General features: G+C 36.7%; 2 protein-coding genes across 10 annotated transcripts; both read right to left on the bottom strand.

Annotated features, from left to right (window-relative positions):
- Positions 1–1,362: 1,362 nt before the first annotated feature.
- Positions 1,363–4,130, bottom strand: LOC104105041 (protein LATERAL BRANCHING OXIDOREDUCTASE 1). Its single transcript, XM_009613266.4, has 4 exons — positions 3,513–4,130; positions 3,035–3,282; positions 2,363–2,690; positions 1,363–1,827 (listed from the first exon to the last, which is right to left on the bottom strand). Exons 1-4 carry the CDS (start codon positions 3,786–3,788, stop codon positions 1,576–1,578), a joined length of 1,104 nt encoding a protein of 367 aa, XP_009611561.1. The 5' UTR covers positions 3,789–4,130; the 3' UTR covers positions 1,363–1,575.
- Positions 4,131–6,744: 2,614 nt separating this feature from the next.
- Positions 6,745–18,471, bottom strand: LOC104105039 (cysteine-tryptophan domain-containing zinc finger protein 3-like). Of its 9 annotated transcripts, none has more exons than XR_001970964.3 (13): positions 17,871–18,466; positions 17,215–17,287; positions 16,982–17,115; positions 16,482–16,874; positions 15,086–16,359; positions 14,481–14,911; positions 12,575–14,388; positions 12,230–12,387; positions 11,599–11,759; positions 10,031–10,185; positions 8,577–9,707; positions 8,393–8,480; positions 6,745–7,801 (listed from the first exon to the last, which is right to left on the bottom strand). XR_001970964.3 is itself a non-coding variant. In XM_009613265.4 (11 exons), exons 1-11 carry the CDS (start codon positions 18,000–18,002, stop codon positions 9,489–9,491), a joined length of 4,944 nt encoding a protein of 1,647 aa, XP_009611560.1. In that variant the 5' UTR covers positions 18,003–18,466; the 3' UTR covers positions 6,745–9,488. The 9 variants fall into 9 exon arrangements, 2 of the variants coding, with proteins under 2 accessions (XP_009611560.1, XP_070042211.1); XR_011411259.1 differs by having other exon boundaries at positions 6,745–7,386; XR_011411260.1 differs by having other exon boundaries at positions 6,745–7,327.
- Between the last annotated feature and the right edge of the window lie 3,637 nt (positions 18,472–22,108).

Below are 22,108 nucleotides of genomic sequence, written 5' to 3'. Positions count from 1 at the left end.
AAGCAAAGTCTCCATTTCATCCATTCCGCGCCAATACGATGTGTGATATCTTCGTCAATCTCCCCATCTCCCTGTATAATAGACCCAAGTTACATAAACTTCCCCCTCCAACTTTAGGTGATAAAAATAGAGGGGGAAATATTAGATCAAATTTCCATTTTTCATAAATTGATCATAAATGATGTGTTGTACAGAAAAAGGAAAAGTTTAAAATCAAACGCGTAAACTTAAATCTTTATTAATCATGAAACATTGAAATCTCTGAGTAACTAACAAAAAAAAAGTTGAATTTAATTTCACTTGATGGATTCTTTTCAAAGTCAAATGTCACATTGAAAAGGGTCAAGGAATATCACGAATATATTTGGGTGTAGATTCCTTCTTCTGAAGATTTTGTTATCTTTGCTGTGGATATGGCAGAGTTTTCCTTTTTTTTCTTTGGGATTTATATTTTAAGAGGGTAGCTAGATATATTCTTGATAAATAGTAACCTTTGTGCATTTAATTCTTAAACTATAATGCAAAAAATTCACTGTTCTCCCTAAATCCTACATATGTGTGTCAACCAAGTTTGCATAGGACAAGTGTGTGTTATATTCTGGTGCATTTTTATATTGAACTTGCAAAAATATTTACATTCAATTGACAAATATCTAATTGCACCACCAATATCATATTTATTATGTCAGATATTAACAGGAAAATGCATGTATAATAACCAGCAGGATAGTGACAGCTTAGCTAATTGCTATAGCCAACTCTTCTTGTTATTATTACTTAAAATTTAGTTTCTAGTTTGAACATAGGATTGACCAAAACCTCAATGACAACTTGCATATTAGTGGGATCTTTAATCTTCCTCCACTAGACATATAGAAAAGTTGGTCCTTTTTTAGTTTTTCCCTTAAACGATGGAAAACCAATGGTTTTGTCTATTGAATTAAGTGATTCTATTGAAAAGCATGGGGTGGTTGCTTGTTTCTCCCTTCCTCTCATAATTGAAATGATTCTTTCCTTATTAAGATTCTTATAGGCAGAATAGTGAAAAGTGTCAATTTCTTCTATTTGAAGCTCCCACTTGACTGTTGAGCGTAGCTCTTTATAGTGTATACTTTATATTGAGCAAATCAATAAAAAAGTGGAGCTCGGTGCACAAAATATTCCGTATTCATAGAGGGTCTTGAGAAAAATAGTACCCAAGTGGTGTGAAATAGACAACATAGTCTAATACAAATATCAGTTCCACTACTTAAACCAATGACTTATAAGGCACATGAAAACTACTTTACTGTTGATTCAAGTCAACACTACGTCAAATCAACTAGAGAGAAAAAGAAAACAAAAAGAGTCTAAAGGACACAATTTTCAAACATAAGACCCCACTTGGCATATATTAATAGTGAGTAGGTTGTACAAAGAGAACTTTCCATATGAACAGTACAAACTGCCAACAATAGCATCTTCATTGAATTTACAAAGACATTATGTCAATATTCTACATCTCAAGTTAATAGGTGCAAAATCAAGAAAGAAATGCAATTTGCCCACCAAAAGAAAAGGGTATCCCTATAGGAATTAGTTGTTATATATTTTGGCAAAATCAAGAGTTTTCTTGCCTTGAAGCTTGTTAGTGACATAGTGCATGCTGTACTCTCCATGATTGTACCTTTTATACTTGCAAGGGTTATTTTCATCAACCAATTCTTGCAATGGTCCTAATTCAATTTCATAACTTGGTGCATAAAATGTCACAATTGATAGTCTGTCCTTTTCTTGGTGAGTCACTGCTCTGTGCTCCACACTCTTGTATCTCCCATTAGTCAAAACCTATTTTGAAAAAAAATAACTTTAGACAAAACCGAACTTGGATGGAACTAAACAAGATTTGGTGAACAGATATAAATATCAAAGGCTTTATTATTAAGAAAATAAAAGGAAAAAAGGTAGCCTGCCAGCCTGGTGCACTAAGCAGCTTAAAATTATACCAATCCGAATCTGATCCGAAATTCGAAATTTTAATAAACACAATCCGAAATCCGATCCAATCCGAAATTGAACGGATCGGTTCGGATTTCGGATATCCGATCCAAATGAACAACCCTAACTAAGCTGCCGCTATGCGCGGGGTCCGGAGAAGGGCCGGACCACAAGAATTTATTGTATGCAGCCTTACCTTACATTTCTGCGAGAGGCTGTTTCCACGGCTCAAACCCATGACCTCTTGGTCACATGGAGGCAACTTTACCAGTTATGCCCAGGCTCCCCTTCTCAGTGACTATCATACGTTTAGAAATATCCAATAAACCTATCAACATAATAAAAGGTACTAAAATAATCCAAGAAATGGAAAAAGAATGCATACCTCAATGGTATCACCAATGTTGATAACAAGTGCATTTGGAATTGGTTGGATAGGCACCCAAACATTTTCTTTAAGTATTTGTAGGCCAACTGAGCTGCCTTTACCCTGTTGTAAAACTGTAAGTGCACTTCCATCTGAGTGGGGACTTAGTCCCAAAACAAGATCTGGTCTAGGACATGCTGGATAGTAGTTCATCCTCAATGCTTGTACAGCAACTCCAAACATTTCTTCAAAAATATCCTCATTCAGTCCAAGACTCAGTGCTATATATTTTAGTAAATTCTTGCATAGCTTCCTTATCTCCCTTGAGTATATCTCTACTGTTTCACTGCAAAAAGGGAACAAAAGTTGAGCTCCAAGAACGAGCGATTAATGAAGTGGATTAAATACATGAGAAATCAGGTTCAAATTCTATCAGAAACAAATAACGCAAGGTGCTCTTTCCCTATCTGCCTAAGCTTAGTGACAACGTTACTCGGTACCTGTACCGCGATATGGCGATATAATCAAGGTGGTCCCCACCCAAGTTACAAAAAATGATCTTTTCTTGTTTAAACTAGTACTAGTAGTCAATCTAAGGTGGTCCCCACCCAATTTACAAGTGTTTTGCACTTGCTGATCAAACAGTTATATTTTTTCAACTTGTTTTCTTTAGCTGAAGTTTAGGCTTACCTGAAATCAGCTGGCTTTGTTGGCCAGAGTTTTGGATTTCTAATGAAATGAGGTTCCACACCAAGGGCAAACATGTTACACCAATCAAGCTTTTGATCTTCTGAGAAAACAAAAGCTTGACCATAACCTTGAACTGTTCCAGGAGCCATTGGATATTTCTGTTTCTCCTCTAAAGGTAGCATGAAAAACTCCATAGCTATTTTCTCCATTTTTTCAAGCAAGTCCAAATCAATCCCATGGTTAATCACCTATAACATAATAAACCAAAGTTAGAATCCCATAATCTTTTAGATTAAAAAATGTTGAATGCGGAGAAGTTACAACAACAACAACCCAGTGAAATCCTACAAGTGGGTGGGGTCTGGGGAGGATAGTGTGTACGCAAACCTTACCCCTACTCCGGATGAGTAGAGAGGCTTTCCGATAGACGCTCGACTCAAGAATATGGAAAGAGACAGAATGGGGAAAAGTTAAGTACCTGAAAAAATCCCCACTCTTCACAGGAACTAGAAAGCTTCAAGATTTCATAGTGGAAATCCTGGCTATTTTTGTTGCCTTTCAAGATTTTGGACAAATCAACAACAGGAATGTTGTTAAGGTTACAAGAAGATGGAGTAGTAACTGTGGCAAGTTTTGGCCTTTCTATCATATCTCTTACAAATCTTTCAGGAATAGAAGATGGCTTAGTCTTTTTCAATTCTTGGACATCATCAATGTGACCAACCTTAACAGGAAAACTTGGTACTGGAGCCATTTTCTAACACAACTTTTGTTTTTGGGAAATGGTACTTTTGTTTGGTGGGGTTGGAAATTTTTTTCTTACAAAACAACTAGTCAAGGTTGTGAAAGTCTCTACTCATTAAATTCAGAAAATGTCAAGTACTTATAGAGGGTAAAGAGTGACAAAAAATGATGCATCTCTGATTTTATTGTGTAGGTCCCTAGCTGATGCACTTTAATAAATTCTCAGTCATGCAAGTTCTATAGTCTAGAAATGTAGTAATATATAAACCAATAATTGCTTGCACTTCCATCCAATTACCAACATTCAATATGGATCATAGCATCAGCATCTTGAGTTCTGAGTACAAACAATTCATTCCTAATAGAAGACTTGTTTTTTTTTGTTTCTTTTCTTTCCTTTTTAGCTACTTTTTGTAAATATGTCCTCTCCAAACAATGAAAAGCATATTAGTTTTATTGATTGAAGAAACTCCCCTGTTAAGTTGCATTAAGGGTTAATCAAACAAGAGGGAGGTCATGTGCACAAACCTTCCCCGTTCACACCGAGCCCGAGGAAGATGTAAGCGTCAGTGGTTGATTGTACATATTGATCTAACCTCCTGATCAACAACTTATATCTGTTTATTATGACATGTTCTTTCATGACAGGTAAGCCAACCTCCCACTTATAAGGGGCACTATTAATTTGAATTCGCACTAGATAGACCCGCTAAGGGAGTAAAGTGCTCTACCCAAAGATTTTTCGATGCTTGAACTCAAAATCTTTGACTATGGATAGATTAGATTCTAACCATTATACCAAACCCCTCGATAATTCGCCAAAGAATTGAAAAAGGCACTATGTCAGGACAAATCAGGCTCCAAAAATACCCCCTCAATTTTGATCCTCCACTTCCCTCTATATCACACTCCAACAGAAAAAGAAATGTGCTTGGCTGCAAACTAGTAGTAAATCTTTTTGGTAGCTGCAACTATTGAAGGACAAAAGGGATTGGAAATTGGAATTGAATGTAATTGTTGGTACAGGTAATAGTACACTATGGCTAGTAAGAGGGACCAGCTTTGATTTTAATTGTGTGGGTCCATAATTTATGCACTTTAATAGATTCAGTCATGCAAGTTCTATAATTGCTTGCATTTCCATCCAATCACCAATTTTCAATATGTAACATAGCATCAGCATCTCAATAAATCAACTCTCTTCCTTTTTCTGCAAGGGTGGGTGAAAGAACATATATAAATTCTTAATTTAATGTGATTTGGCAGAATCAGTCCAAAAACATTATAGGCCACGTTTCTAGTACACCTCCAAAAGCATGTTAGCTTGCGTACCACACATGGTTAATGAAAAACTTTGAATTTCAGTTGATTCCTCTATTAGGTTCAAATTAGAAATATCTTTTAAAAAAATTAAAAATTATTTGAATTCGAGGCAAAACTTATAAAATTCTTCTACTCAAATTTCACAAAATCAAAATTCGGGAGATTGAGGAGTTAGTATTAACTCATGATGAAATAGTTAAAGCGCGCATAAGTAAAGTGGACATCATTGATATCGAATGTAATTGTTTGGTACGGGTAATAGTACTATGGTTGTCTCTAATGAAAAATGAATGGAAATTTGTGGTAGGGGCCATTGCTGTGATTACAAGTTGATGTCTCCCATTTGTGCAGACCAAATCTAGTGAAGTTGTCATCATCTCCCCTTTGTCTTTCCCATCTTCACTGAATAAAAGAGAGCTTTTTAAGCATACCCGTCCATACCCACATTTTGCATTAAACTAATACTAAAAAAAGCGAATATTGAATTGCAATATTATTTTTATTGTCTACTTTTTATTTCATGATTTTTGCGGATTAGAAAGGAAATCTTGGCGCAACGGTAAAAATTACCGTCGTGTGACCGGGAGGACACAGGTTCAAGCCGCAAGAACAACTTCTTGTAGAAATGCAACATAATTCTGCATAGAAAATGTGGTTCAAACCTTCCTCGGGCACTGCTCATAGAAGGAGTTAGTGCACCGTTTGCCGATTAGTTGTTTATCTTCGTTTTTACTTTGATACAGTGTTCGGGTGAGTGGAGGGGGGGCTGGCTTTCAGAAAGGAGAAAGAAAGGTAAAAGGAGAAGAAAAAGGTGACCTCTGACTGAGTGCAACATTGGATTGAAAGATACATTCGACCAAATTGAGTTAACTGAGTTTGTTGCTTTCAACATTTTGATTCACCAGACAACGCGTGATTCTCTTTACATTTTCTTCCACATTTCCCTTTTGTAATTTTTGTCCCAAACTATGGAAAAAGAACAATTCTTGATTTAAAAACATTTTTTTTTTTGTTTTTTCCTTTTTCCTTTTTACATTTTTTCCCGTGACTAGAAGAATATCTTGTTTTACTTCTACATATTTTTGTCCACCTTTTGGTGGTAAGGAATTTGGCACTAACTCATACCATGTACATTAAGGACAGCCCGATGCACTAAGCTCCCGCTATGCATGAAGTCGGGAGAAGGGCCGGACCATAAGGGTCAATTATACGCAGCCTTACCCTGTATTTCTGCAAGAGGTTGTTTCCACGGCTCGAACTCGTGACCTCCTAGTCACATGACAACAACTTTACCAGTTACGCCAAGGCTCCCCTTCAACTCATACCATGTACATTAATAACCAAAAGTAAGACATGAAGACAGGATGAAGTACCTTACCTCATTGAGTCCTACATGACTTTGAAGTTCAACAATGGTTCAACCTAGTGGCCGAAAACAAAAAACAGCACTTGGGATTCACTTCATATTATGATTAAGTGCCTTCATGTTTCAGAAGATTTACCTTGGATAAGTTGCCAAATTCCAAGCCCGAGAGACCTGTAGCTTTCCAACACACTGAAATTCATACTAAGCAGACCAACTAAAAGAAATGCATTGACATGCTTAAGAAAAGAGATTAAAGGAATACAGCCAATCCTTATACTTACCTCCAAAATCCGATATGGAATTACAGATGTTAATTGAATTACAGACGTTTACAATCGTGCGAGTACAAGTACAAAACCAGAACTAAAACCAAGTAGCCCAAGTGTAACATCCAGTTGTGACCCAAACTTGGATCTGTGTGGTGCAGTTTCATAAGGAGAAAGTTACATTTGTCTATGATATGAGATTGATGTAGTAGTTGTTTCTTCAACTCAAGAAGAAAAAGGACTCCCAGGTACACTAAAATAAGCAGATAAGCGATGAATTCTCATAGTTGTTTTTTTTCCCTCACTATTCCCCTTCTCAAGCAAGGAGCAGCATAACAAAATCTCCTCATTTATTCCAGCATGATTCAGTTGGCATGTGCCAGTCACACAACTATAGTGAGACATCTCCGCGTTTAAGACACATCAGAAAAGTTGATAAGAATCCTTCTCAAAATTTGAGATTCTGCATCAGGCCATTTTCAGTAAGCCCAACCAAGCTCTCATGCAAAGAAAGCTGCCTTTACTGGGGACTTGTTCCGCACATATAAATTTAGCTGGTAGAACATTCTCCATCACTCGTTACGTAGTACATACCTGTGGCAGTAAATCATCACTTTTTGTCCACCTCACCGTATCTCTCACTGCCTTAACCACTGTAATATGACGACTACATCAACAGGACGCCAACACAACATAAACAGTCTCACCAATCATCCTACTACTATTACAATATCTACTCAATATTACTTCAAGCCACAAAGAACTCACTTCAGAACTAAATCATCAAAACCATTTCATAAGCAAAACCATGTATATAGTCGTTCAGTTTTCCAGTGCGGAGACCCCCCTTTACAAGGTAAATATTTGGGGTTATAACTTTTGCCATCCCAATTAACTCTGGAGCTTCCCTATCTTTCATCCACATAACTAGGAGTTACAACAAGGACATGATAGAAGTAAGCAATTTGAGAGACTAGAGTTGATCGGAGCGATCCACCCACCCCCCACCCCGAGGGACAAATATCTTCATCCAAGATGCGGATTCCTTTTCACATGCCTACAGGGAAACTGTTTAGCAGTTGCATAATTGTATATCAGCACTTGAGCAGAAAATGCTTGTATCAGCACTTTGAGCAGAAAATGACTAAGAAACCATCAACCCAATCAGAGGAAGTTATCAGTTGTAAGCATCAAAATGCTCTCATTTTTTCCTGGAAACTAAAGGTTCAAAAGGAAAAGCAAACTAGATCAAATCCAAAAATGAAAGCTACTCCCTGAGGAAAGATTGCTATATTATGAAACTAGCATCCATAACCTTCTATTCTCAAATGTTTCAACAAGCCAATTCTGATCTGTTTTAATTTTGTTGCATCAAGTAATAATTGGACTAGAAACAAGAGTTATTCAGCTCAGTATACATCTTGATATACCACTATCAAGTCAGAAATGTAGCTTTAGGCACCAGAATAAAACAATAATGCATTTGGGGTCAGCCTAATTCCTTCTCAAAGATAATTCATTTGGGGTCAGTCATTAAATAAGCAAACTTTTGCTGGCACGCAACACAGATTCAATTATTTATTTGTCATCTAAGCAGGCTAGAAACTTGAAATAAAATATCTAGTGAAAAGAGCAAAGAACCACAGATGATAGCCTTACCTGTCATGTCTTTCCGGAACACAGACAGGGAGCAACCAGGATTTGACTGTGTCTCAGGAGAAACACATTTTCCAATTTGTTTACTGCACTAAACAGTTTTGATGTTCCCCGCAATAAGATCAGCTGAAAACTCACACAGGAAACATGGAAGGAAACAAAGGCAAGGTAATATGGTGCAACTTACAGCAAGACTTCAAGTTCTTCTGCAGCACTTTCTAAGATCAGCAGATTTAAACGATACCGGCTGTCCAAAAAATATAACCCGCACACCCAACCTTCTCGGCTCATTTAGTAAAGAGAGCAAAAGCCGATTAGATGTTGAAGACTGTAGGCGTGCGGACATAAGTGATGAACTCCATGTTATATATTCCTTTCTTTTACCACAAAATTGCAATTCTATAGCAATCTCTTTTCTTTTTCTCCTCACTCTTTTTTCTTTTTTTCTTTTTTGGCAGAACTCCTTAGTAATCTTCTAAGTACATAATATAAATTTGTGAGACAGAATCAGTCGCTTATTTTCACCAGATAAAAAACTTAAAAGAGAAGGAGAAAAAAGAATTAATGACGGATAATATAGTAAGTCCACTAAATTCCTCCACCAAAATTGTGCCTTGTGTTCAATTATAAAAAAATGAAGTTGTATACGGCAACCCAAGGATCCAAGTACTCTAATAAAGGATGAATCATTGGGACTACATTGGAACTCGTTTCTCCTTAGATATGTTACCTAATGCTCTCAATATTCATACTCCTATGTTTGACTATTCCCAACAGAAAGAACCTAATATTCAAAACTGGATCTTAAGAGAATTCCGAGTCTTATCCTTGAAGATTGAAACTTTATACACCTCGTACCCAACCTGTAAATTTTAAGGTTGAGCATGCTATGCCCTTATCATATACCAAAAAGTTGAATTCTCAAAAATTCATGAAATAGCAAATCAATCCCACTTTGTACACATGTACAGGAATATAACACACTTAACAGCATGCCTCTTCACCAAATTGCACTGCAGGTCCTCAGTTCCTTCTCATATCCAAGAGCCTGCTTGTGAATGGAGAAAACAAGCAAAACCACATAATATACAGGGTTGATTTAGCCTCTACTGCCACCAAAACCATTATGGTTAATTGCCTCAATAGCTTGCCGCACCAAACGTATTAGCTCCTCTACATCCTGGAAACTGAAGTCAATAACCCGTTTAACGGAAATAACAGCGTCTTTATTCTCTGCCTCTCCAAGATTTGCAGTGGCAGCTGCAAAAGCATTCTGTGCTTTTTTAGAAGCCTCCATTGCAGAATTTACATCCTTTGTCTGCAAAATTGTACATCTTTTTAATTGCTTACCCTACAGAAATGGGCCAGCTAACACAGAAATAACACAAGAATTTAAACTATATGAAACTGATGGAACCTAAGCGCATCATTCCTCCCCCCCCCCCCCCCAAGAAAAAAGAATAAGGAAGTAAAGTTCATTTTCATAGTTTTCCTCCAAAAACGAAGGAAGAAATCCCTCGACTCCTCCAGTATCCTGTAGTCATTTGACGTATAATAAAGGGAATAAAAACGCTGTAAATATCCAACAAAAGTGTGAACTAGTCCCAATATGTCTGAATCATAAACGAGTCAACAACTTACAAAGTCAAGCAGACGAACGAAACTAGGACGATTTCGAGGAGCAATAACATGATTTCCAGCATGAGAACCACTGCCTCTTGATAAAGCAGTCTTCTCTGCCACTGTCTGATTGTTTGTGTTATCAACATCAGATGCTGAAGATGAAGGAGATTCACCTGAATAAAAGCATGTGCTAAACATGATGCAACTACATAATATCGAGATTATCTGAACCAGAATCACATTACAAACAACATAGGCAAAAACATATCCAAATTCAAGTGGGAAATTCACGCAAATGAAATTCACCTTAATAACATGTATGCACTAAACATGATGCAACAACTACATATATCGAGAATTTATGGACCAGAATCACATTATAAGCACATAGATGCTAAAACAACAACAACAACAACAACAACAAAAAACCCAGTGTAATCCCACAAGTGGGGAGATGCTAAAACATTTCTCGCAAGTGGGAAATTCATGTGAAGCTATGGTCTTCCATTAAAACAAAGCTAGACCACTATAAACCATGATGGCAAGATTCATAGATATGTCAATCGATATTCTATTCATACAATTATAACATTGTTAGATTTTAATTTTCCCGTCAAATTTTTTTCAGCTCCCGGGGCATTTTCTCCTATCTCTTTTTTTTTTTGTTTTAATTTTCCTGCTGCGTCTAAGTTGTGTCTAATCATTCGTTGCATATCAGTTCTTTAATCACAATAAAGCCCACTGGCAAGCACGGACAAACTCATAACTGAAATTGGGTAAAACCCAGCCGCTCATGCTTGACGACTTTATTGTAGACTGAGTTATATCAATCAAAATTAAAGATGAAATTTCTTCTTAAAGTTTCAAAGATTCATTCCCCACTTCCCTCCCAACACCTCTGAGATGTCTCACTCACACATTTATGCATAGTGCAGCTGCATGAATCAAGACTGTTTTTTTTAACCGAGAAATCTACTATTTCCAGCTTCAAAACTTGGTGATGATGGGGCCTGCCCCTCTATCTTTCTGCACATAAATATCAAACTTGGTCACCAACTATGATAACTCATGAGGTGTGTCTACCACACCTCTCGAGATGTACTACCTCTGCTGCTAAACCAAAGCTGGGGGAATGTTTGAGTCAAGACTATTATATTTAGGATGTCTTATTTTCCCCACTTTGGGATTTTTTTAATATTTTTTTATTTTTATTTTTAGAAAGGTAACAGTCCACTTTAGAATTGTTTATCGCTGAAAAAAATTGGTTTTTGGTTCGGATAACTCTTGTGGCCAAGTTGATGCAAAATGCACATCTATTTTATTTCTCGGGGTGGGTTATCTTTTTAACCACATCTCAGTTAAGCAAAATCCTTTTCAACTTAGAATCACGCTCCGTCTATGCTTAATGGTGTCTCTTTGAATGTGGATATAAAACAACAAAAGGAAAAAGAAAGAAAACTACCAAGAGTAGTATCATGTTCCTGAGGTTTCGTTATACGGTTATGCTAACAACACACAGCTGGAAAGTTTGATGGCATTAAGACAAGAAACTCTTACGTCCAGTACTTCATGACAAAAAGACAGACCTTGAGGAGGAACTTGCAAACTTGCTTGCAGATCATGCCAAATTCTACTCGAACTCATATTTTTGCAGAATACCACCCTCATGTACGCAACCTCCATACACTTATAGGCCAAAGCAGCAGTGGCAACTTCATCACGTTTCTCATATTCATGTGCACAAGTTCTGCAACATTATAAATATCCATTACAAAGCAGATAAAAGAGCAGTCATCGAACAAGAAGTTATGAGATAGTTGTAACTAACATCAGACTTGCTTAACCTGTATGGAAAAGTTTACACAGAATATTCAACTTTGTCTGCACTAAACCAGGTTCTATGCAGAAATGAGTCATACCAAACTCTAAACTAGCGGATATTCAGCAGCCTTTAAAGGAAAAGAATTAATTAAATAAACAATAGTTTCACTTTACAAATTATTTAACAGTAATTTCTGCTGAGCAACAACTTGGCAAGGCAGAGGTTCTTTATAAAACGACACGGCCTTGAGCAAAACAGTAAACCAAAAGACAAACCTATCAGTTACAGTTTTGAGGAGCTGCAAGTTCGGAAATTTTCCCCATAGAGAAAAGGTTAAATAAGTGCTTACAAAATGGTATATCTATCGGTATTGTAAAGTTTGAAGTTACACATACTCGCAAAGTTTGGCTGTGTTACTATAGATTTGTATTTGATTCATCTCCCCGTGTTTGCTACTTTCCCCATTTGAGCTTTCTAAAAGTGAAGCACCCTGAAGAAACTTCAATGCCGCTTGAAAATAAGCTTGATTATATTCAGCATGAAATCCAGAGTTCTGCAAATAGCTTGAATAATTAGGAAAACTAATACATGCACTGCACAAGGAGAAGGGATCATGATTTCTTCAGCAGAAACTCAACTAGATAAAGCAGAGGCAGAGAAAAAATTAACTTTGGGAAATAGACCAGTAACAAGTTCTAATTGAGATAACAATATAAGATGAAAAGAGATATTAGCATAACCTTAAGACGATCAGCACAATCTCTAAGGTTTTCAGCTTCTTTCAGGACAGCAGAAGCAGTCTGACTTGAGGGTTCCCGTTTTGTAAGGGTGAGAGCACTGGATTCCAAATGCCCCATGCTGTTGTGACTCACAGTTTGACAAACACCAGTGCCAGGATCTTTTAGCGTAGTTGACACTCTGGCACATACATCTTTAGAACTTCCTTTCTGGGAACCTGAAGCAGGTTTGCTGGTAACAACTGACGTGCCTTGTTTATCTTCAGCATGTGCACCAACTTGAGACCTTAAGTCCCTGGATTCTGACTGAACTGATCTACCATTTGTTGCATTTCGAGCATCAATTTCCTGATGAGGTTTTTGTTTCGTAAGAACTTTTCCTTCCATGTTACATACACTATTCAATTTTGTATTTGATCCAACACCATCATGCTTTAATCGGTGCTCTCTCTTGCTATCACTACAATGTGTGGGATCTTTCTTGCTAACAATCTGATTGTTTTTGAAAGATTTAGTACTGGATTCGAGATAATTGTGTTCAACCTTTGAATTCAGGACTTCCTGGTTGCCCAGTAGATCAGAGATATTCCCTTCTATCCTTTGAGTATTAAAACCAGCATTCACATCTTTTTCCTTAAATTGCAATGGAGAATCTTTGGCAGATTTATGTTCATTAAGCATAGAAACGTGTTTCTTGCTCACTCTACCCTTGCCATCGAAGCTGTATGCAGCATGCTTCTCAGTCATGTAGGGGCTACATTCCTCCAGAACATCAGCATGACTATTGTCCATATGGCTATTTCCAAACTCAGATGAATGTCTAACACGAGATTCATTTTTTTCCCTGGGACCGGTACCCCGAGAATCTAGCACCGAATTTTCACAAGCCTCCGGATGAGGAACACCAGATCTTTTCCCCTTTATTGAGGTCCTAGATTTATCACTCTCAAAATCGCCATCCCTATCCAAATATTTTCTTGGACTTCCAACTGTTGGGTAATTATCTAATTTAGCATCATCTTTCCCTGAACCCTCCGTTCTTGCAGGTGAAGCCTTACTAGTGATGAACGTCCTCATGGGGGATGAGGAAACGGACCCTACTGGTGAACCTTTCACTTGGTGTTTCGCTCTACTTTTCCGGGAGTCAGAAACTTTTGAAGAGCTTGAAGTGGCAGCTGTTGATAACTGTTCAGATCCCAAATCCCTTTTCAATGAATCAATATCTTCCATCGTCAATCGAGACTGAACCTTCACTCTATACTTCTTTGTCTGATGCTCTCTCTCTACGCTCCTATCTATAGGAGAATCCCTGGTTCCTGGTAGAACAATTCTGGTAACTGTACCTCTCGTTCTTGATTTTTCTTTACCCTTGCTAGCACTGGACTCCTTATTTTCAGTCTGAAACACCTTGGATTTCTTCTGTTTTCTGACTCCACTCTCACCGCAAACCGCTCTCACAAAAGCATTGGCATCACTGTCACCCAAATGATTACCATTACTTTGCGAAGTCATCAGATAGTCTTCATCCCTCAATTTTCTTTTCTTTATAGAAATTTCCCTTCCATTATGAGTTTTTATATTAATTGAGTCATTATCCCTTGAATCCTGGACTCGGTTGCCATGCTTCTTTTCCAAAATTTGTAACCTTTCTGCCAGCCCAGGCTTTGTCTCCTTCAAATTACCACGTTCATGGTAGTCCTGGATACCTGTCCCTACTTCCCTAATTGCCACAAAAGCTTGGTCACTTTTTATTTTTATCTTTTTCAGATCCCTGTGATCGGACTCCCTTTTGAATTTCTTTTTTGGCTTTTCATCACCTACAAATATGTTATAATAGGAAGAAAGTTAAATATCTATATACAGGTATGACAGGAAGGAAGAAATGCCAGCCTGAAGATGAATACTATACCATTAGCCATGTGCTCCTTCCGTTTACTCAGATTTTTGCCAAGGACATCAGACGACTTAACTGGAATCTGCACAATGGATTTGCTAATTATATTCGATTCACCAACATGTTGGTTCACATTCTTCAAACTTCTGCATTTGGCCGGCTCATGTTGCATGTTCAAGTTTGTGGTAACTGGACCATGATTGCTACTTGTGTTTGGTGTTTCTCTTAATTTGTGTTTCTTCTTTCCTCCATTAGCCACATAATCGAAACCCACATTCTGACTGCTGCCACCGAGCCCATGCATATCAGCTGAAATTACTCCAGCCGTATCTCTACCAGCATGATTTTGAAGGCTATTTAAGTTCTCAGGAAGAGGCATTTGGTACAACGCATGGAGTGCTCTTGTTGTCTCTTCCTCACTAATGTCACAATGGTTCATTCCAGGCCTACAGAAATTAATTTTGATTTTGTTATCAACAAAATATAGCACTGCAGAAACTATCTACAGAGATGGATAACCAGGCAGAGTATCGGAGCATGTGTAAACCGATATAAGAGAGCTAAGACTTTGTATAAGCCACAAAAAGAGAGTTACGATTTTAAAACTGCAGAAAACTTACAGCCAGTTCAACATGCTGCACATCCACCTGTCAGGCAGGTGCTCGGGTTTTGTACCATATGGCAAAAGGCGCCACTTCTGACATTTATCACAGGCGACCCAATCTTCTTCTATAACGACAGGAGCAACTGGTGGCTCAGTCCCAGAAGTCAGTTCCTTAGCACCCATGGCTGAAGGATCCTTCATAGGAGTCGCAGATGCCACATGACTATCAACTTTATTGCTTGGAACGTGTCTTGATTTAGCAGAAGATGAATGCTGTTTTATACGTGCCTCCAGTTTAGATTTCTTCAACTTATCACCAGGAGGTCTCTCCAGAGAATCCAGTTGATTCGTGGTTTTCTCCAGCTGTGCGTCAAATAAATGAGCCATCCGGACATCCTTCTTAGAACTCTTCTTGTTCTTGAGAGTAGCAGAAACCCCTCTTACCTCTGCCACATCTGCAGCTGGCTTCAGACCAAGTTGACGTTCTGTTAATTTCTTTTTGCCTTCAGATGATTGTTTCTCTGCGCGAGGCATCCTTGATTGGTCAGGTTTATGGCTTGCAGCTTTCATAACAGCTTTCTTTCTCAGAGATACAGCCCCACTAGAGTCCCTCTCACTCTCGGAAATATCAGAATCAGCTCCAAATGAAGGAACGGATCTGCCGCATTTGCTCCTGCCACCTTCCTTGCTATCAAAAGAAGCATTTTTCTGAAAGCGTTTTAGCTGGAGTTCCACTGAATTACTTCTTACTTCCCGGTGATCATATTTGTCACCGACTACGTCAGATGAAGATTCAAACGAGTCATCCTTATCCAAGTCACTACCAAACAATTGATCTTTAAGTCTATTGATCTCCCTTTTCTTCATCGGAATTTCCTTCACCGAGTCATGTATAGCTCCAGGTGCCCTACCAGCACCTTTCACTGATTCATGAGTATCAGGCACGACTCCCTGATTCAAGTCATTTGAGAGGCAATGCGTGTTTTCCAGGCTCTCAATGCCCAAGTTTTTCTCAAAAAAGGAGATCGTGTCATTTCTGACCCCTGAATTCTGTTCCTCAGCATATTCACTCTTACCAACTAATTTAGTTTTCTTCCCTATCAAGACATCCCCATCCTCTATCCTGGAAGTTGAACTATTGCCAGACATGACAGATTGAGGTTTGGTATCCTTTGCAGCAGCCACAGGCTCATTCCCCGTGAAAAGTTTATCATTTCTTGACAAAGTCAATAACTTCTCATGGAGAGGTGAAAGCAGCAGGCCTCCAGCAACTGGGAAAGAAGTCATAGTCTGTTCCAACAGACAGGAATAAATAAAGGGAAGGAAGCGAAAAATTAACAAAGCACCAGATACTATTCTCTTTTTGGCTGTGTGGTAAAAGGGAATTTTTAAGTAATAGAAAACTGGCTTACCTGAAGGATGCTGGCTGGAGAATCACAGGGAATTCCTTCAAACTTGGACAACATCTCACCACTTTCAGTAGGACTATTTTCCATTGACGAAGAGGGAGAAATAAGCCCAAGACTAGTGTGTAAAGCAGTACTCTTCTGGGCTGTCTTATCAGAACCAACTCTAATCCGAAGTTTGAATTTTCTCTGATCAGTTGGTTTAAGTGACTTGTTCATAGAAACTTCATGTTTTACAGGGAACTTATTAGATTCTTGAGCAGAAAAGCATGGTCTGGCGGAATCATACCCACAAGGAACCCTTGAATCATGCAAGGTATGACCACTGCGAGAACCAGCTGTACTATTCCTCTGAGTTGAGGGAGGATCAGACACAGCTGAAGAGTTCTGAGGAGGCCCCTGGACAGAAATGCAATCACCACACAATTTAAACCAAATATTCCCAGGTTGATAAAAGGTAAACAATATGGCATTCAACTAAAACAAAAGATAAACTTTTGACAGACCTCGGAAACAAAATGGTTCGGCGATCGTGGTGTCCCTTGATTTTGAGATCTCTGTGGAGATCTTGGCTGAGATAGAATTGAAGGGGAGCGCTGATAAGTCGGTAAGAACGAACCATACCCGCCAAATTTTGCCCCTGCCAAAAGTAAAAGAAATTTAATCAGCCCATCTACATGGAGAAAGAGATACACAACTGTTGTCTATGATCAATGGGACTGATTAACAGCCAACTTACCCAAATTCTCAGCAGAAACACCTCCTTCAAAATCTTTCTGAAAATGACCCAAAACACTTTGAAGTTTCTCATCCTTTGACACAGAAAACCATCAGTTATACTTTCATTGTTTTATAAAATTAATGGCAATAACCATTCATAATGTAGCATACACTTTAACCACAGTATTGCAGAAAGTGGGGAAAGGCAGTCTTAAAGAGAATCTCTTTTTCTCTTACTTTTCTTATTGTTACCCTTCACTATTAGCAGAAATGATCCCAAATTTCACCAGAGTAACTTGAAAGCAAGATTTCTAGCACAATGTCCCAGTAGTATTCATTTTTTCCAGTTCAGTTCCCAAACCCAAAAAGTTCTCTTTTTTTTGTCCTACCATAATTATTTTCCTGATTTCAGTACATTCTTTACAGAATCACAAAACCATCTATAATGAATTTTGAATTAGTAAAGCGTAATCTTTTACCCAGAACATTGATAATCAACCAAGAACTTAACTACCAAAAACAAACTGCAACTATATTAAGCATTTCATGAACTGATTCTCAAAACTCAAAGTTCTTCTCTTTCACTTTAATTCATCATAAAGAACACATAATCAAGAATGTTTAGATTTTGAAAATTGAGTTCAACATATAGCAGAGAAAAAAAAGAACTCTTACAATGTAAGAGAGGGCTATGTCCGGGTCAATGCTTGAATTATCATCATCATCCTTGTTGTAATAACATGCTTCCCCTTCCTCAAGCTCATGTTCCTCCATCATTTGAGCCCTATTACTATTTCCCCAACTCATAAATAAAACCTAACCTCAAATTTCCCAAACTTTTAACCCCAAAACCCTAACCCTAGCCCTAATTTGCCACCTATCCTAAAATCCAACATATCACTCACAATTCAAAAATCCAACTTCGACCCATTAAAATACTCACAAAACCCACAAAAACCCAGAAAGGAATTGCACTGTAACCTCTCCAACCTTCAAAATCAAAAACTACCATTGAACCTTCCTGATCATCTATGTATCTCACCTGTATATTTCAAGTAATTTTATCAAAAAATTCAACCAGCAATATACTTTAAAATTAATTTTAAATAAACCCCAAAAGATGAGTGTTGAAGAATCAATGTGTTGAAAAACCCAGCGATCGAATGGATTTTCGAATATGATGTTCCGTTCTTCTGTTGTTGATGTGTATAACCAGAGGGGCATACACAAAGAAAGAAAGAAAGGTTTTTTTCTTTTTTCTTTTTTCTTTTATTTTAGTTTCTTTTTAGGTCCCTTTTCTTTAATTCATCCGTCTTAATTGCACTATTTTTCTAATTTTGGTATTTTTTTTACTCCTAGTTATTTTCTGACCAAGTAGTGAAATTTCATAAATTATAAATTATAAAAATGTGGGGGAAAGAAACTGCAGTGGCGCGTTGAAATGAACTATGTGAGTGCAAAATCCAGCAAGGAGTACTACTACTACTACTACAACAACAACAACAACAACAACAACAACAACAACAAGTAATATACAACGACTTACGGACGAACAAAAGACTCTTCCGAAAGACCCTCTACTTAAAGAAGCCGAACAAAAGAATAGGAATTTTGGCCCCAAAAGAATATATGTTTGCTAGCTTACAACTTGTTTGGACGGTTGTTACATATTGTATTATATCGTATTGTTACTTTAAATATAATATTTATTTTGATTGTTATTTAAATTTATCGTAGCGTATCATTAAATTTGTCATTGCTTTGTCTTTTTCTCCCGTATCGTTAAATTCGTCATTGCTTTGTCTTTTTCTCTTATATTGCCCTTCATTATTATTAAATTAACCTAATTTTTTCTTTGCACTACCTTTTTATATAATAATTCTACATCATATAATATTTTTTCTTTGTAATATTATAAGTTTATTCTTCATATTGTTGATGCGTGATATCATAAATCAATGGCAAACGATATACTCTATCCAAATATTGCATTAATCAAACGATACAATACAATATTATACAATACGATACAATACGTAACAACCATCCAAACAAGTTGTTAATGACATGAATTTAATTTATTCACAATAAAGGAGACCATTTCAATGGGAAAATATGTTTTATTATAAATATTATTTATTTTTAAAACAAAAAAATCGAGTTTTTTTGTTCTATTAGACCAAACTTAAAAGGACCTTACTTCTACATCAGTGTGGATTTGAAGTGACAAATTTAGCTCATGAATATAACTGGCGCAATTTGTTCAAATATAGAGAGTTGTATAGAACATATATTCATTGACGGTTTAATTTGAATACAACTCAATGTTATTCATTTGGATCAATTTGGACTACCAGTATTTTTAAATTGACTCGTAAGAAAATGTGTCATGACATGAAAACTAAAATTTTAGGATATGACTTATAAAATATAGTCATGATAAAGGAAAATTTGATTTTATTAATTTTTCTTCGTATATTAAATTATAAATAAAAAAATACAATAACAACAACAACAAATCCAGTGTAATCCCACAGGTAGAGTCTGAGAAAAGTAATATGTACGCATATATTACCCCTACCTTGTGAAGGTAGAGAGGTTGTTTTTGATAGACACTCGGCGCAAAGAACAATGAAAATAAAGTAACAAACAGTGACAAGTGAGGCTTGCTCAGTTGGTAAAAGCACTTCCACCCACGACCGTTAGGTCCTGGGTTCGATTCACGCTGGAGGGGAAGTGTGAAAATACTATAGATCCTCCTAATTTGGAAGGGGTTTTAAAAAGAAAAGAAAAAAATAACAAACAGTAGCAGCAACAACGCAATAGGAACAAATGGCACAACATGTAGTAATAAAGAACTAAGAATAACAAAAATACAAAAATAGTACCAGTGCTACTAGTAAGACTAATAGCATGTTTGGCTAAGTTGGAGTTTTAATCAGCTTATTTTGAGAAGTGTTTTTTTCAAAAGTGCTTTTGAGAAAAGTACTTTTGGAGAGAAGCACGCTGAAAAGCACTTTTGAGCAATAATTTGTGTTTGGCCAAGCTTTTCAGAAAGTGCTTTTAAGTGTCAAATTACGAATAAGGACATGAATAGATTTACTTAATAGTCAATATTATAAGTAAATAAATAATCTTAAAAATTTATTATTACATGCATAATTAATTTTTTTTATTTTATTTAAGTAAAATATGAAAATAAAATTTAAAAGTATTTAATTCTTTTAATATAAGTTAAATATATTAAAAATTATTCAACAAATATAAAAGCATTCAACCCTAAAGTCACTATATATTAGAAAGCTATCCTAAAAAGAATAAGAAATATGTATACATTAATATCCTAAGTATTAGGTTTAACGGTTATTTTGGTATATATTATATTTTGTTAAGAGTATTTTTGGTAAGAAAAAAAGTCAAAACTGCTTCTGCTTCTGCTTTTGGAAAGAAGCTATGTTTTTTTCTGCTTCTCAGAAACTGCTTCTCCTTCTTCTCAAAAGCACTTTTTTCCTCAAAAAAGCTTGGCCAAACAACTCAAGTTAGGAAAAAAAGTGCTTTTAAGAAAGAAAAAAAAAACACTTTTGGTCTCTTGAGAAGCTTGGCCAAACAGACTATAAGAGACACTCACGGCTACATGTCAACCTTTCACCCTAATTCTCGATCTCCATCCTTTTCTATTGATGGTCATGTCCTTGGTAAGTTGGAGCAATAACATGTCATGCCTGATCACCTCATCCCAATACTTCTTTGGCCTACCCCTACCCTTCCTTAAACCCGCTATGGTCAACCTCCCACACTTCCTGACTGGGGCATTTATGTTTCTTATTTGCACGAGTCCGAACTATCTCAGCCTCGATTCCCGCAATTTGTCCTCCACCAAGGCAACACCCACCTTGTCCCTAATAACTTCGTTCCTAATCTTGTCTTTTCTGGTATGCCCAAACATCCAACTCGATATCTTTATTACAACTACCTTCATCTTCTGGACGTGGGGCTTCTTGACGGGCCAAACAAATGGAAAAATGATTTAGAGTTTAGCGCATTTGCTATGAACATTTTTTAACCTAAATCGGTCTACTATCTTATTTTAATCCAACCAAACCTTCATATTTATCATGGATTTTTACCTTCCTATACTACATATGAAACTTTATTACCCTCTCTAATCAAGTTTTAACTTAATTACATGTGCATATATAATTTACCAGTTATATACAATTAATATTAAAGAGTATCCCTTTATACTAAGAATTGATTATAGATTTATTTATTTTCCTGCTCTCTCTCTCTGCCTCTCTCTCTCTCTCCTTCTTTCTCTCTCTCTCTCTCTCTCTCTCTCTCTCTCTCTCTCTCTCTCTCTCTCTCTCCATCCTTTTCTGTTCTTTTCCCAATTTTCTTCCTTCGTTTTTCTCTGCTTTTTGTCCTCTCCTTTTTTCATCAATTTCCTATCATGTTGCACGATTGGTGTTCGAATTGAAATTGCCAATCAATAAATTTTGAAGGTGTTTGATTCTCTACTATTGACAGCCACTAAAATACTTCAAAGCATTGAATTCGAATTTGGATTTTCAAAAACTATTGTTTGGTTGGATTGGGTGTTTGTTGCAAACAATTGAGAATATTCTTTGGAGTTTATATCTCAATTTTGAGGGTGTTTGGTGAAGATTAGACTTGATTTTGGCTGAATTTCTGATTGAAATGCGAAGAAGAAGAAGAACACATGACATACAATATACTTACGAAATTGTATTAAAGTTGTTTATAAATTATATTTAAGTTGTATTCTATTGTAATTATATATTTTTTTATTTGAATGTTGTATGAAAGTTAAAAATAGTTGTATAGTGTCTGAATTGTTGTATGAAATTTTTATTTTCGTTATAAATACTATCTTTTTACATAAAGTTGTTGAT

This window comes from Nicotiana tomentosiformis, chromosome 9, assembly GCF_000390325.3.
Source record: "Nicotiana tomentosiformis chromosome 9, ASM39032v3, whole genome shotgun sequence".
Lineage (NCBI taxonomy): Eukaryota > Viridiplantae > Streptophyta > Magnoliopsida > Solanales > Solanaceae > Nicotiana > Nicotiana tomentosiformis.
Note: the sequence above shows the minus strand (reverse complement) of the source record. Positions and strands in the feature narration are given on the sequence as shown.

Bases quoted from the DNA above. Each gene is read 5' to 3' on its own strand.
- LOC104105041 (XM_009613266.4), bottom strand. From the start codon at position 3,788: ATGGCTCCAGTACCAAGTTTTCCTGTTAAGGTTGGTCACATTGATGAT. The intron at 3,283-3,512 runs GTACTTAACTTT...ATTATGTTATAG, and splicing joins AAGAGTGGGGATTTTTTCAG to GTGATTAACCATGGGATTGA. The intron at 1,828-2,362 runs GTATGCATTCTT...TTTTCAAAATAG, and splicing joins ACATTGGTGATACCATTGAG to GTTTTGACTAATGGGAGATA.
- LOC104105039 (XM_009613265.4), bottom strand. From the start codon at position 18,002: ATGAGTTGGGGAAATAGTAATAGGGCTCAAATGATGGAGGAACATGAG. The intron at 16,875-16,981 runs GTCTGTCAAAAG...ATTTCTGTCCAG, and splicing joins CGAACCATTTTGTTTCCGAG to GGGCCTCCTCAGAACTCTTC. The intron at 12,388-12,574 runs GTTATGCTAATA...AGCTATTTGCAG, and splicing joins ATTGTGCTGATCGTCTTAAG to AACTCTGGATTTCATGCTGA.